The sequence below is a fragment of the Triticum dicoccoides genome, chromosome 4B (genome assembly GCF_002162155.2).
Source record: "Triticum dicoccoides isolate Atlit2015 ecotype Zavitan chromosome 4B, WEW_v2.0, whole genome shotgun sequence".
Taxonomy (NCBI): domain Eukaryota; kingdom Viridiplantae; phylum Streptophyta; class Magnoliopsida; order Poales; family Poaceae; genus Triticum; species Triticum dicoccoides.
In genome coordinates this window covers 491945259-491961024 of record NC_041387.1, presented here as the reverse complement: position 1 = coordinate 491961024, position 15766 = coordinate 491945259, and the positions used below count along the sequence as shown (strand labels likewise).

Here is a 15766-nt window from a genome sequence, read left to right as displayed (position 1 = left end):
AGGATGACATGGATGCGTTATCGCGTTGCTGTAGATTAGCACTAAACCAAAAAACCAAGATGATCCTGGACGTCTCAAGCGCCACAAGTAGCACAAAAGTAAGCAGAAAGCCCCAAAGGCCCAAACAGAAAAGAAAGGCTGGCCACGCGCCAACTGGGCTGGCAGACAGTGACATGCACCTTCACCGGCTTCACGATCTCGCATCCTTCCTTCCCTGCTCTCCTCGCCCACCTCCTTTTTTCGTTGCGATTATTACGCTTGCAAGGCACCTAATCGGCGTCTCGCACACACTGTCCATCGCTTTCTTAACCATCCCAGATTCCCAGTGAGCAGTGGTAACTTGCCGTGGTGTCCCTCCTCCTCGCCTTGATCGTGCGTGTGTGTGGGCGTGGCCGCTATATATCCGCGCGCACACTGGCCATCGCTTTCTGGCTACACCTTTCTTAACCACACTGCCGCCGTCCCCGTCAGTCCGGCCATCAACCATGGCGAGGAGTTCCATGGCCGTGGTGCTCGCCGTCCTGGCCGTGGCGGCGCTCCGGTCCGCGCCGGCCGCCGCGGAGCTCCCGCTGGTAGAGCACCCGGCCAAGAACGACGGGTCGCTCAGCCTGCTCGTCATCGGGGACTGGGGCCGCAAGGGCACCTACAACCAATCCAGGGTCGCGGAGCAGGTACGCGATGATCCTTGGCCCGATCTCCTCTTCCTCTTGGTTCGCCAGTAGGATCGTACTACGACTTGAGCTCGTAACCGCGCACCGCGGTAGGGTCGTTGCGATTGGATGGATGGGGAATGAAAACCGCCTGGTGGTTGGTCCACTTGGCATTTCGGTTATTATTTATTGGATTGGAAGGGGTCGACTTGATCTTCTGCCTCCTTGGCGCGTGCGTCTCCGAGTTTGGCGGGCAGAGCTGCTGCTGAGTCATGGCCTCATGGGGATTCTTCTTTGCTGGTGCAGATGGGGAAGGTCGGGGAGAAGCTGGACATCGACTTCGTGGTCTCCACCGGCGACAACTTCTACGAGAACGGCCTGACAGGCGTCCATGACCAGCAGTTTGAAGAATCCTTCACCAATATCTACACCGCCAAGAGCTTGCAGAAGCCGTGGTACCTCGGTAAGCTTCAGTAATTTATCATCTCCCTCTTTTTTCAGGGAGAAATGGGAAGGTTTTCGGTGCTTTTTCACCTGCTCATCACTAGCTTGCTACTAAGGCTTTTTGTTCCTTCCAGTTCTTGGAAACCATGACTACCGGGGCGATGCGGTAGCACAGCTTGACCCAGTCCTGCGCAAGCTCGATGAGCGATTCGTTTGCATGAGATCATTTGTTGTCAATGCAGGTACATGGTCATATTTATTTGAACCGAGAAAAAGATTTATATTTGTTCATTTCAGATTTTCTTTTTCAAAAAGATGATATACTTGTAAAAACGGCATAAGGCTTGACTATCATTCATCCCTGTTCTCTCAGAGATGGTGGAGTTCTTCTTCATCGACACCACTCCATTCCAACTCAAGTACTGGACTCACCCTAAAGACAGTCACTACGACTGGAGAGGAGTGGCGCCTCGAGAAAACTACATAGCTAATCTGCTGAAGGTGCACACGTCAAATAAATATTCTCATCCATGTTAGTTACAAAGCAAAATAAATACACACTCCTTTTCCGTAAATTCTACAATCTAGGATTTGGACGAGGCAATGAAGAAATCAACTGCAAAATGGAAGATTGCTGTTGGGCATCATACCATGAGGAGTGTCAGTGACCATGGGGACACCGAGGAGCTCCTGCAATTGCTTCTTCCAGTCCTCGAGGTAAATCATAACTAGCCTCATTATTAGTTTTAAAAAGCCCAGAAAAAGAATCATTTTATGACACTTTCATGCCCTTCCAGGTTAACGGCATCGACTTCTACATCAATGGGCATGACCACTGCTTGGAACACATTAGCAGCAGAGACAGGTTAACGTCGTTTGATAAACATTGTTCTTTTTAGAACAGAGCAGTAAGGCATTAAATTCACACTTGTTGAAGTTGTCTAACCTTAACACGCGGGCTTCTGTTGTACCAGTCCAATCCAATACTTCACTAGCGGAGGCGGTTCAAAAGCATGGAGGGGAGTCTACCAGCCAAATGATGATAAGCTCCAATTCTTTTATGATGGGCAAGGGTTCATGTCCCTCCAGCTAAACCAGGACCAAGCTGACTTCATCTTTTATGATGTTTCTGGGAAAGTCTTGTACAAGTGGAGCTCGCGCAAAACAAACTACTTCCAGCCCTCCATCTATGTCACTGCAGAATGAGGGAGATGCAGATCATGGCAGGAGAATTAGTTTGGTAGTGCTATTTGTGAAAAAAATTGAATGTGCCACTGTGGTAACAGTGGTAAAGGTAATAGATTGGTATTTAGTATGGTGTGTGGTTCAGCGCTGAAGAAATATTGAACTGGTTGTGAATTGTCTGCAATAAAGGAGCAGAGATGCTCAGCATGGTGTCCATTGGTTCTGAACTTCTGATGCATACATAAGTCACAGGGATCTAGTGATGTGATGTGCATTTAGAGAAATATGCATAAACTCTAATATTGTACCCAGCACTCAAAAAATTAAATGAACTCTAGTATCTGACGGTGACCTTTGCATATTGGTATCAGGATTCAACAACAGTGCAAAGACTATTTTCTTCAGCTTTCTTTCACAAATAAAGGGCACGGTTTGTGTGTGGAAGAGAGAATGCATGGGGATCTGATGAGCTGATATTTCAAATTTTCAAGAACCAATGAAACAAGTTTAAATTAACCAATGAATGGTCTACGGTCTACCACAATGTTTCAGACCATCAGAGAGATCCCCTTAACAGGTCATGCATTAAGTTTGGGCACTCAGATTGCAGAGGCCCCTAACTGCATTTTCAAGTGTTTCATGACAGAAAAAGTTGCCAAGAAAATACTACTTCAGGCATGCAAATTACAAGTACCAGAATAATTTTGTGGCAAAAACTCGGAAAATGTTGCCAAGAAAATATCACTTCAGACATGCAAACTAAAAGTACCTCTCTGGCAAAACTCGGCAACCAAGAAAATGGTAACCAGCTTGAGAGGTAACAGGCTAACAGCAGATAGAACGTTCTATAAAACAGAATAGGTCTATATTAAGCCACATGAAAGCTGTCTAAAATACATATATCAAGGAACGGTTTTCCATAATGTTTTAACACCAGTGAATCCATCTTAGAGAGATTACCCCAATGAGCAACAGTTAAATTCAAAACTCTCCACGGCCATGTCAGACGTAATGCTACCTAACATCATTGTTATGTTACTAGTATGATTTTCATTTTTATAAGGGCAGTGTTTAGTTCCCTTCACCACATACCTGGGTAGGCTCGGAGGGATCTAAAACAAAAATGGTTCCATTGGACAGCCAATTTGGCAAGAATATCGACAACTTTCTCTTCAATTCTTCTGAATAATTCTCCCACATAGCAAGTGCTAACACAACATCATCCCATTCAATAACAGAATCCACATTGCTATATGATCCAAATATGGTCTGTGCAAGTCCATGGTTACACGGTAATGGAAGTTCCATTCCACTTGATTGCTGTACTTGTATAGTAGGGTAGCAAACTGTTTCTGAACCACCAGTAGTCTGGTTTCTCCTTGCTGCCAGTTCAGGTGCTTTCCAGTAGTAAAATTGCACCACCTAATTAAGAAATTTGAAATGAATGCAACTCAATTAACAGAAAAGATGTCAGATGTAACCTAGTTGAAAGATGTAGGTAAAAAAACTGTCGTTTGTACAAAAAAAATTGTTCATGATCGGTGTCAACAAGCACATTTACTGAGCAATAAACTGATACTTTAAAATCAAGTTCTACAATCCACGGTGACGTTGGAGTAATGGCACGATAAACTTGCAGGAAAATAGTGGCCAGAAAAAAGCATTCAACAATCTTAAAAGGGATAATATGATGCACTTGATAAAAATTTCTTCACAAATTCTTCAGCAGTTTTGGCATCCCTTGGGTTAAGTTTCTTTGGCACATATACTATGATAAAACAGCCCTATTAGGAATTAGTTTAAAAGGGTCTTTTGGCAGCAATGTTCTTAAGCATTTGGATCTTTTCAAGATTCTGACCGGTCTTCTACATGCATGAGATGGAAAAATAAATATTCCAGAATTGCATATGACTAAACTCAGCTTTAGAAGAAGATTTTCATTAGGTTTACTGATTTACAACAGGAAATCAACTAGTCCCAAAACTCTGTAGAAGTAGACTATTTCTTGGAACTTCAGTACTCCCTCTGTAAAGAAATATAAGAGCGTTTAGATCACTAGAGTAGTGTTCTAAACACTCTTATATTTCTTTACGGAGGGAGTACTTTACTATCATCCACTTTCTGAAATATCATCTGAGCAGTCAGACGGGCTGCGAAACATTCTTGACCAAGTTAGTTTGCATAGTAACATAGACTGTTTATCTTGCATTTGGGGCACTAATGACTTAAAATGCTTCAAAGGCATACACACTAGTTACAGGATGCACTGAATTTTGCCATGATTCAGTTGGGCATGGAATAATAAATACAGGTTGCAACATAGTACAAATTCTGACAGATTCTACTATAGAGGAAACTAAATACCAAAGCAATGTTGAGAAAGAATGAGGGACTGTTTGGTTCTCTGCCCTCAACTGCCAAGCCAAAACGTTGGCGTTGACTGAGACGTGGGCGTCCGTTTGGATCAGCTCCTATTTTTGGCACGCCCAGTCCGTCCGCCCTCCCTACAACTGATTTCATGCCAATTTGTTGGCGAAAACCAGGGCGCGCGGATCGGTCGCCAATTTTTTGGTCAGCCCGTGACATGGCAGGGCGAACGTGGGCAGCAACCAAACAGCCCCTGATTTATTTGTTGAATTGACTTTTTTGTGCCCTTGTAACATGGATTGCCAAGAAGATTGGTTTCACCTACTCTTGACATGTAACTTCAGCAAGGGACTGTTGGGCATTCACCAATAAGTATGTTATAACAAACCAAATTATCATTTATCAGCGGCAATGAGACAAAGCTTCTTTATAGAAACTATCCGCTCCTCACTGCTGGCATATCTTGTTTTAAAAGAATATATGCACATGATCCTATTGCACTTAATCTGACTGCAGAATTAAATCCACTCAAAAAGGAAAGTATGCAGAATGCGGTTACCTGAAGAGCGTGCAAGCTGTTGGCAAATATCTTCCCAAAGACATCATCTGCCCTCCCAATTCGCAGTGGCTTCCCAAGCAACTCTATGGGGTCATCAGCTGGTGCACCAGATGTACTCTTACTGTCTTCATCGCTGCTTGCACGAAAACTAAACCCAAGAATGTGTATTCTAGCACATCGTATGTCAAAGCCAGACTGATCGTAGGAAAACCAGTACATGTTATCTGAGGCTGGCAAAGGAATATAAGAGTTCTGATCAGCTGGCTCATAGCTCAGTGATGTTTGGGATAGAAAACTAAGGAGCTTTGGATCCTCATCAAAAGAACTATCTCTAGTGAACCAAAGAGTAAGTGTGAGCCTTTCACCCTCAGTTACCTGTAAAAGATTTGCTATAGTTTGTTGATAAAAAGAAAAGTTCTCGTGTAAAACGTCAAAAGACTGACAATATCTTGAGGAAAAAACAAAGGCTGCCGATGAATTGAGTTTTGCAAAGCCTATGCAAGGGAAAAAGAGAAAATATTTGACCATGAAACAATTAGTTCGCAATCAACCGTTGCTACAGCTGACTTTAACACATTTTCCCCATTTGTTTCATAAATAGAAAACAATAAAAATAATAGAGAACTTTTATTGTATCTAAATAATGGCACAAAATATGATAACCAACATTAGTGAAGGAGGATAGGCGTGCATATACTACAGCAAAAAAAACTGATCCACACAGAAAACAGAAACGTACCTCATCTACACAATGGACATTACGATTATCAGCAGTGTAGATGACAGCATCCTGAAAACAATATTAATTGTCATAAAATGAAAGAAATTATCCAATATATTTAAGCCGGTGGAAGATAATATCCACATCAATGATTCTGAAAAAAATGCATGTAGTGTGTGCTGCTTACACCAGCAACTGGAATAACAGTGGAGGGTTCACCATCCTGAAACTTCAACAGTCCACCCTTAAAGTCCTTTCCATGATTGTTCAAGTAGCACACAGCCTTTTTAATTGAATCCAGAAGAGGGAAATAAAGTCAGCATGAGAAAGATCACCTCTAAAAGAAGCAGAAAAGCAAGTGATCAGTGTGGGCAAAAACTTATAAGTGGTCATCATAGCAGAACTAAGAAAACCTCTCCATGTTATGAATGGCTTCAATATCACAATGATAATACACAGAGCGAAGAAAATTTTCAATGTGTGTTGGTTCTTAACAAACTCATAGTTTCATGGGATCATTTCTTACATTGTTCATGAAATTGGCAAGTATTTGCAGCAGTCTATTAATGCAAAGCAGGATACATAATGGCATGTTTTTGTTTTACAGCAATACTTGACAACATTTTCCTTGCTTATTCGCCAACAAGTAGGCAAATGGGAACTAAATCAACCAAAATGACAGTTAAGCACTAAGAACTGTGTGATGTCACTGTCTCGGAATTAAAAACTCGAGATACAAAGAGAAACCATGCAAACTGACTGAATTCCCCAAATCAGATTGGTCCTCACAGTGAAGGCTCTTTGCCTAAGATAAGGTTTGTTGTCGTCACTGTGCCATCCAATAGAAGAACCCTTGCACCAACTGCACGCCAAATACAGAGGTTTTTAATAAGGAGAGCATTAGTGTGTCACGTTATGTCAGGTCCTACATAAACTACCTTCAAGGTTTATGCGCACCATTAATAGGGTGACAACATTTTTTATAAGGTTTATGCATCCGTATAAAGTTAGTGGAATCATGAGGGCAGGTACAATGCAAGGTGCTTATATGAGGGTACTATAAGCATATATGTAAAATTGATTTGCTCCAAGGAGACATGCTGATACCAATGTGAAACTACTAGGACCGACCAGACAGAATGGCATGAAAAAGGTGATGCGACTGTTCAACACCTGACGAGTCCGGTGAACTCGACGAAGAGGTCGAAGTGGCAGGAGAAGAAGGACTCGACGGCGTCGCGGAGTCGCTCGCGGATGGGCACGAAGGGGAGGAGTAGGTGGCCGCAGCCGGTGGCAGCCAGATGCGGCAGCGATGTAGACACCACCGAAGGCCGGTACCCCGCCGTCCCGCAGCTCCGGTGCACGAACTCCAGCTCCTGGACACGGTGGCCACCGTATGAGACGGTCGATTCGGACCGCAACAAGCTGGAGTTTAGGGCTCGGAGGAGGATGGTTTAGGGGGAGGAGCGTGTGATATACTACCTTGCAGGTCTCGGGGGAGAGGAATCCAGGGAGAAGGAGGCGGACGTTGTCCTCGGTGGCGGTCGGCGGCGGCGAAGCGGCGGCGATAGCCATGGTTGGAAGAGACTTTGGAGATGTGGAGGGGAGAAGACAGACCGTGAGATCGGTGGGCCCCGCGAAAGAGGTCTTTGAGTACGCTGACTACTCTGTCGACGAAATTGAGCAGGATTCTGTTCGAGGCGCACAGGACGAAGGGATATACAGTAGTCGCTCATTTACGGCAAAACACAGGGTGCCCTATGCATATTTTCCAGTGGAGAAGAGGTTGATCAATCCTGTCCTTATAGTCCAGATCTAACGCCTGAGATGGTACGGGATCACCGTATCATTTGATGAGGCGTACCATCACATATCCACACTAGAGATTCAGCCATGCATCAAGAGAACGTATCAGGTGCACCGACTCAATTCATGCACCCAATGCTCCGTTGCTATATGAGCCATTGAATGAAAAACAAAGGGATATGATCAGGTTGGTAGGTGGATTGTTGAACCATTGCAGATAGTCCTTTTATTGTATCAAATCGACCCACATCTCCCTCTCCTCTAAATAACTCTGTGTGTTCAATTTTTTTACTTCAAACAAAAAAGGGATAGTATATTTTAAGTGAATCTTCTGATTTTGGAAACGTTTTGACTGCTTTCTTTGTTTTGACGAGATCTTTGAATCAAGATTAATATTAGGTATATTTTTGAAAATTCATATTTTTTGCCTTTTGGAACTTAACTCAAAACTTGACTGAATTTTTTTATACAAGTTTTGTAATTTGTCTATGAGAAGCATCCGCCTCTCTCACACGTGGGTCTCGCGTGCAACATGCTTCTGGTACATCAAGTTTTGAGTCAAGTTTCAAAAAAGCAAAAAAAAATGTTGGAAACATATTCAACATTGATCTTATTTCAAAGATCTTGTCAAGAAAAATATGACGGTCAAAACGGAGCTGAAATCGAACATTCGGTTCAAAATATATGAATCATTTTGTGTTTGGGCCAAAAAAATAAACATGCAATTTTCTGATGGGAGTGTGGGCTGTGGAGTGCGGGTTAATTTCTACAAAGTACAAGGTTGTCTCCGCAAAAAAAGTCATAGTCCAATTTTTGACCATAATCTAGCCCATTTCTTTTTCATCTAAAGGCCCAGAATCCACCAGTGCATTGGGTGCACAAATTGGCTTGGTGCACAGGATACATTCTCCATGCATCAACTAGCGGTTCTATTGTGCGTAATGTCAGTGGCATGTACTCCCTACGTTTCGAAATATAGGCCGCTGAAGATATCCTTCCGACCAGGTGAAAAATGATGGATTTTACATCGCTGCCCCTACTTTGAATCGGTATCCCCATCGTCGTCTTCCTCCACCCCGGGATTTGAAATCCTCCGTCGTCCACCCCTGTCGTCGCCTGCCCCTGCTTCTCCTCAGTGCTCCCAGGTCCAGGTTGAAGAAAATATGTCCTAGAGGCAATAATAAAGTTGTTATTTATATATTTCCTTACATCATGATAAATATTTATTATTCATGCTAGAATTGTATTAACCGGAAACTTAGTACATGTGTGAATACATAGACAAACAGAGTGTCACTAGTATGCCTCTACTTGACTAGCTCGTTAATCAAAGATGGTTAAGTTTCCTAGACATGGACAAGAGTTGTCATTTGATGAACGAGATCACATCATTAGAGAATGATGTGAATGACTTGACCCATCCGTTAGCTTAGCACTATGATCATTTAGTTTATTGCTAATGTTTTCTTCATGACTTATACATGTTCCTATGACTATGAGATTATGCAACTCCTGAATACCGGAGGAACACTTTGTGTGCTACCAAACGTCATAACGTAACTGAGTGATTGTAAAGGTGCTCTATAGGTTTCTTCGATGGTACTTATTGAGTTGGCATAGATCGAGATTAGGATTTGTCACTCCGATTGTCGGAGAGGTATCTCTGGGCCCTCTCAGTAATGCACATCACTATAAGCCTTGCAAGCAATGTAACTAATGAGTTAGTTGCGGGATGATGCATTACGATACGAGTAAAGAGACTTGCCGGTAACGAGATTGAACTAGGTATGGTGATACCGGCGATCGAATCTCGGGCAAATAACATACCGATGACAAAGGGAACGACGTATGTTGTTATGCGGTTTGACCGGTAAAGATCTTTGTAGAATATGTAGGGGCCAATATGAGCATCCAGGTTCCGCTATTGGTTATTGACCGGAGACGTGTCTCGGTCATGTCTACATAGTTCTCGAACCCGTAGGGTCCGCACGCTTAACGTTCTGTGATGATTTGTATTATGAGTTATGTGATTTGATGACCGAAGTTTGTTCGGAATCCTGGATGAGATCGGGGACATGACGAGGAGTCTCGAAATGGTCGAGACATAAAGATCGATATATTGAAAGGCTATATTCGGACATCAGAAAGGTTCCGAGTGATTCGGGTATTTTTTGGAGTACCGGAGAGTTACGGGAATTCGTATTGGGCCTTAATGGGCCATACGGAAAAGGAGAGAAAGGCCTCAAGGGTGGTCACGCCCCTTCACCATGGACTGGTCCAAATTGGACTAGGGAAAGGGGGAGCCCCCTTCCTTCCTTCTCCTTCTCCCTTCCCTTTTTCCTATTCCATGTAGGAGGCAGAATCCTACTAGGACTAGGGAGTCCTAGTAGGACTCCGCACTTTGGGTGCGCCCTATGAGGGTCGGTGTCGGTGTCAAAACCGGCGGATCTCGGGTAGGGGGTCCCGAACTAGGGGGTGTCCGGATAGCCGAACTATCATCATCGGCCGGACTCCAAGACTATGAAGATACAAGATTGAAGACTTCGTCCCGTGTCCGGATGGGACTTTCCTTGGCGTGGAAGGCAAGCTTGGCGATACGGATATGTAGATCTCCTACCTTTGTAACCGACTCTGTGTAACCCTAGCCCTCTCCGGTGTCTATATAAACCGGATTGCTTTAGTCCATAGGACGAACAACAATCATACCATAGGCTAGCTTCTAGGGTTTAGCCTCCTTGATCTCGTGGTAGATCTACTCTTGTAACCCACATCATCAATATTAATCAAGTAGGACGTAGGGTTTTACCTCCATCAAGAGGGCCCAAACCTGGGTAAAAACATCGTGTCCCTCGTCTCCTGTTACCATCCGCCTAGACACACAGTTCGGGACCCCCTACCCGAGATCCGTCAGTTTTGACACCGACATTGGTGCTTTCATTGAGAGTTCCTCTGTGTCGTCACCGATAGGCTCGATGGCTTCTTCGATCATCAACAACGATGCAGTCCAGGGTGAGACCTTCCTTCCCAGACAGATCTTCGTATTCGGCAGCTTCGCACTGCGGGCCAATTCGCTTGGCCAGCTGGAGCAGATCGAAGTCTACGCCCCCGGCCGTCAGGTCAGATTTGGAAGTTTGAACTTCACGGCTGACATCCGCGGGGACTTGATCCTTGACGGATTCGAGCCACAGCCGAGCGTGCCGTACTGTCACGATGGGCATGCTTTAGCTCTGTCGCCGGACAGTACCCTGTGTTGGAGAACGCAGTAATTTCAAAAAATTTCCTACGCACACGCAAGATCATGGTGATGGCATAGCAACGAGAGGGGAGAGTGTTCGTCCACGTACCCTCGTAGACCGTAAGCGGAAGCGTTATGACAACGCGGTTGATGTAGTCGTACGTCTTCACGATCCGACCGATCCAAGCACCGAACGTACGGCACCTCCGAGTTCAGCACACGTTCAGCTCGATGACGATCCACGGGCTCCGATCCAGCAAAGCTTCGGGGAAGAGTTCCGTTAGCACGACGGCGTGGTGACGATGATGATGTTCTACCGGCGCAGGGCTTCGCCTAAACTCCGCGACGATATGACCGAGGTGGAATATGGTGGAGGGGGGCACCGCACACGGCTAAGGAATGATCCGTAGATCAACTTGTGTGTCTTTGGGGTGCCCCCTGCCCTCGTATATAAAGGAGGGAGGGGGGAGGCCGGCCGGCCCTTGTTGGGCGCGCCAGGAGGAAGAGTCCTCCTCCTAGTAGGAGCAGGACTCCTCCTTTCCTACTCCTACTAGGAGGGGAAGGAAGGGGGAGAGGAGGGGAAGGAAAGAGGGGGGCGCCCCCCCTCCTAGTCCAATTCGGACCAGAGGGAGAGGGGGCGCGCGGCCCTTCCTGGCCGCCCCTCTCTCTTCCCACCAAGGCCCATGTGGCCCATTAACTCTCCGGGGGGGTTCCGGTAACCCTCCGGCACTCCGGTTTTCTCCGAAATCACCCGGAACACTTCCGATGTCCGAATATAGTCGTCCAATATATCAATCTTTATGTCTCGACCATTTCGAGACTCCTCGTCATGTCCGTGATCACATCCGGGACTCCGAACAAACTTCGGTACATCAAAACTTGTAAACTCATAATAAAACTGTCATCGTAACGTTAAGCGTGCGGACCCTACGGGTTCGAGAACTATGTAGACATGACCTAGAACTATTCTCGGTCAATAACCAATAGCGGAACCTGGATGCCCATATTGGTTCCTACATATTCTACAAGATCTTTATTGGTCAAACCGCATAACAACATACGTTGTTCCCTTTGTCATCGGTATGTTACTTGCCCAAGATTTGATCGTCGGTATCCAATACCTAGTTCAATCTCGTTACCGGCAAGTCTCTTTACTCGTTCTGTAACACATCATCTTATAACTAACTCATTAGTTACAATGCTTGCAAGGCTTAGGTGATGAGTATTACCGAGAGGGCCCAGAGATACCTCTCCGACAATCGGAGTGACAAAACCTAATCTCGAATTATGCCAACCCAACATGCACCTTCGGAAACACCTGTAGAGCACCTTTATAATCACCCAGTTACGTTGTGACGTTTGGTAGCACACAAAGTGTTCTTCCGGTAAACGTGAGTTGCACAATCTCATAGTTGCAGGAACTTTGTATAAGTCATGAAGAAAGCAATAGCAACATACTAAACGATCAAGTGCTAGGCTAACGGAATGGGTCATGTCAATCACATCATTCTCCTAATGATGTGATCCCATTAATCAAATGACAACACATGTCTATGGTTAGGAAACATAACCATCTTTGATTAATGAGCTAGTCAAGTAGAGGCATACTAGTGACTTTATGTTTGTCTATGTATTCACACATGTATCATGTTTCCGTTAATACAATTCTAGCATGAATAATAAACATTTACCATGATATGAGGAGATAAATAATAACTTTATTATTTCCTCTAGGGCATATTTCCTTCAGTCTCCCACCTGCACTAGAGTCAATAATCTAGATTACATAGTAATGATTCTAACACCCATGGAGTCTTGGTGCTGATCATGTTTTGCTCGTGAGAGAGGCTTAGTCAACGGGTCTGCAACATTCAGATCCGTATGTATCTTGCAAATCTCTATGTCTCCCACTTGGACTTGGTCCCGAATGGAATTGAAGCGTCTCTTGATGTGCTTGGTCCTCTTGTGAAATCTGGATTCCTTTGCCAAGGCAATTGCACCAGTATTGTCACAGAAGATCTTCATTGGTCCCGATGCACTAGATATGACACCTAGATCGGAAATGAACTCCTTCATCCAGACTCCTTCATTTGCTGCTTCCGAAGCAGCTATGTACTCCGCTTCACATGTAGATCCCGCTACGACGCTTTGTTTAGAACTGCACCAACTTACAGCTCCACCGTTTAATAAAAACACGTATCCGGTTTGCGATTTAGAATCATCCGGATCAGTGTCAAAGCTTGCATCGACGTAACCATTTACGACTAGCTCTTTGTCACCTCCATATACGAGAAACATATCCTTAGTCCTTTTCTGGTATTTCAGGATGTTCTTGACCGCTGTCCAGTGATCCACTCCTGGATTACTTTGGTACCTTCCTGCCAAGCTTATTGCTAAGCATACATCAGGTCTGGTACACAGCATTGCATACATGATAGAGCCTATGGCTGAAGCATAGGGAACATTTTTCATTTTCTCTCTATCTTCTGCTGTGGTCGAGCGTTGAGTTTGACTCAACTTCACACCTTGTAGCACAGGCAAGAATCCTTTCTTTGCCTGATCCATTTTGAACTTTTTCAAAATTTTGTCAAGGTATGTGCTTTGTGAAAGTCCTATTAAGCGTCTTGATCTATCTCTATAGATCTTGATGCCCAATATGTAAGCAGCTTCACCGAGGTCTTTCATTGAAAAACTTTTATTCAAGTATCCTTTTATGCTATCCAGAAATTCTATATCATTTCCAATTAATAATATGTCATCTACATATAAAATTAGAAATGCTACAGAGCTCCCACTCACTTTCTTGTAAATACAGGCTTCTCCAAAAGTCTGTATAAAACCATATGCTTTGATCACACTATCAAAGCGTTTATTCCAACTCCGAGATTCTTGCACCAGTCCATAAATGGAACGCTGGAGCTTGCACACTTTGTCAGCACCTTTTGGATCAACAAAACCTTCCGGCTGCATCATATACAACTCTTCTTCTAGAAATCCATTCAAGAATGCAGTCTTGACATCCATTTGCCAAATTTCATAATCATGAAATGTAGCAATAGCTAAAATGATTCGGACGGACTTAAGCATCGCTACGGGTGAGAAAGTCTCATCGTAGTCAACCCCTTGAACTTGTCGAAAACCTTTTGCAACAAGTCGAGCTTTATAGACAGTTATATTACCATCAGCGTCAGTCTTCTTCTTAAAGATACATTTATTCTCAATGGCTTGCCGATCATCGGGCAAGTCAACCAAAGTCCATACTTTGTTTTCATACATGGATCCCATCTTAGATTTCATGGCTTCTAGCCATTTTGCGGAATCCGGGCTCATCATCGCTTCCTCATAGTTCGTAGGTTCATCATGGTCAAGTAACATGACTTCCAGAATAGGATTACCGTACCACTCTGGTGTGGATCTTACTCTGGTAGACCTACGAGGTTCAGTAGAAACTTGATCTGAAGTTTCATGATCATTATCATTTGCTTCCTCACTAATTGGTGTAGTTGTCACAGGAACCGGTTCTCGTGATGAACTACTTTCCAATAAGGGAGTAGATACAGTTATCTCATCAAGTTCTACTTTCCTCCCACTCACTTCTTTCGAGAGAAACTCCTTCTCTAGAAAGGATCCATTCTTAGCAACGAATGTCTTGCCTTCGGGTCTGTGATAGAAGGTGTACCCAATAGTCTCTTTTGGGTATCCTATGAAGACACATTTCTCCGATTTAGGTTCGAGATTATCTGGTTGAAGTTTCTTTACATAAGCATCGCAGCCCCAAACTTTAAGAAACAACAACTTTGGTTTCTTGCCAAACCACAGTTCATAAGGCGTCGTCTCAACGGATTTTGATGGTGCCCTATTTAACGTGAATGCGGCCGTCTCTAAAGCATAACCCCAAAATGATAGTGGTAAATCAGTAAGAGACATCATAGATCGCACCATATCCAGTAAAGTACGATTACGATGTTCGGACACACCATTTCGTTGTGGTGTTCCAGGTGGCTTGAGCTGCAAAACTATTCCACATTGTTTCATGTGTAGGCCAAACTCATAACTCAAATATTCTCCTCCACGATCAGATCGTAGAAACTTTATTTTTGTGTTACGATGATTTTCCACTTCACTCTGAAATTCTTTGAACTTTTCAAATGTTTCAGACTTGTGTTTCATCAAGTAGATATACCCATATCTGCTCAAATCATCAGTGAAGGTGAGAAAATAACGATACCCGCCGCGAGCCTCAACATTCATTGAGCCACAAACATCAGTATGTATGATTTCCAACAAATCAGTTGCTCGCTCCATAGTTCCGGAGAACGGAGTTTTAGTCATCTTGCCCATAAGGCACGATTCGCAAGTACCAAGTGATTCATAATCAAGTGATTCCAAAAGTCCATCAGTATGGAGTTTCTTCATGCGCTTTACACTGATATGACCCAAACGGCAGTGCCACAAATAAGTTGCACTATCATTATTAACTCTGCATCTTTTGGTTTCAACACTATGAATATGTGTATCACTACTATCGAGATTTAATAAAAATAGACCACTCTTCAAGGGTGCATGACCATAAAAGATATTACTCATATAAATAGAACAACCATTATTCTCTGATTTAAATGAATAACCGTCTCGCATCAAACAAGATCCAGATATAATGTTCATGCTCAACGCTGGCACCAAATAACAATTATTCAGGTCTAAAACTAATCCCGAAGGTAGATGTAGAGGTAGCGTGCCGACCGCGATCACATCAACTTTGGAACCGTTTCCCACGCGCATCGTCACCTCGTCCTTGG

The 15766-nt window shown here is 43.9% G+C and overlaps 2 protein-coding genes across 2 annotated transcripts; one reads left to right on the top strand and one right to left on the bottom strand.

Annotated features, from left to right (window-relative positions):
• Positions 1-280: 280 nt before the first annotated feature.
• Positions 281-2495, top strand: LOC119291057 (purple acid phosphatase 3-like). The gene is made up of 7 exons (XM_037569765.1): positions 281-671; positions 957-1113; positions 1229-1336; positions 1468-1595; positions 1683-1811; positions 1892-1959; positions 2069-2495. The coding sequence occupies exons 1-7, from the start codon at positions 486-488 to the stop codon at positions 2298-2300; spliced, it is 1008 nt and encodes a 335-aa protein (XP_037425662.1). The 5' UTR covers positions 281-485; the 3' UTR covers positions 2301-2495.
• A 119-nt stretch (positions 2496-2614) lies between these two features.
• On the bottom strand, positions 2615-7567 carry LOC119291056. The gene is made up of 7 exons (XM_037569764.1): positions 7409-7567; positions 7100-7302; positions 6716-6788; positions 6114-6209; positions 5945-5995; positions 5206-5580; positions 2615-3701 (listed from the first exon to the last, which is right to left on the bottom strand). Exons 1-7 carry the CDS (start codon positions 7499-7501, stop codon positions 3351-3353), a joined length of 1242 nt encoding a protein of 413 aa, XP_037425661.1. The 5' UTR covers positions 7502-7567; the 3' UTR covers positions 2615-3350.
• Between the last annotated feature and the right edge of the window lie 8199 nt (positions 7568-15766).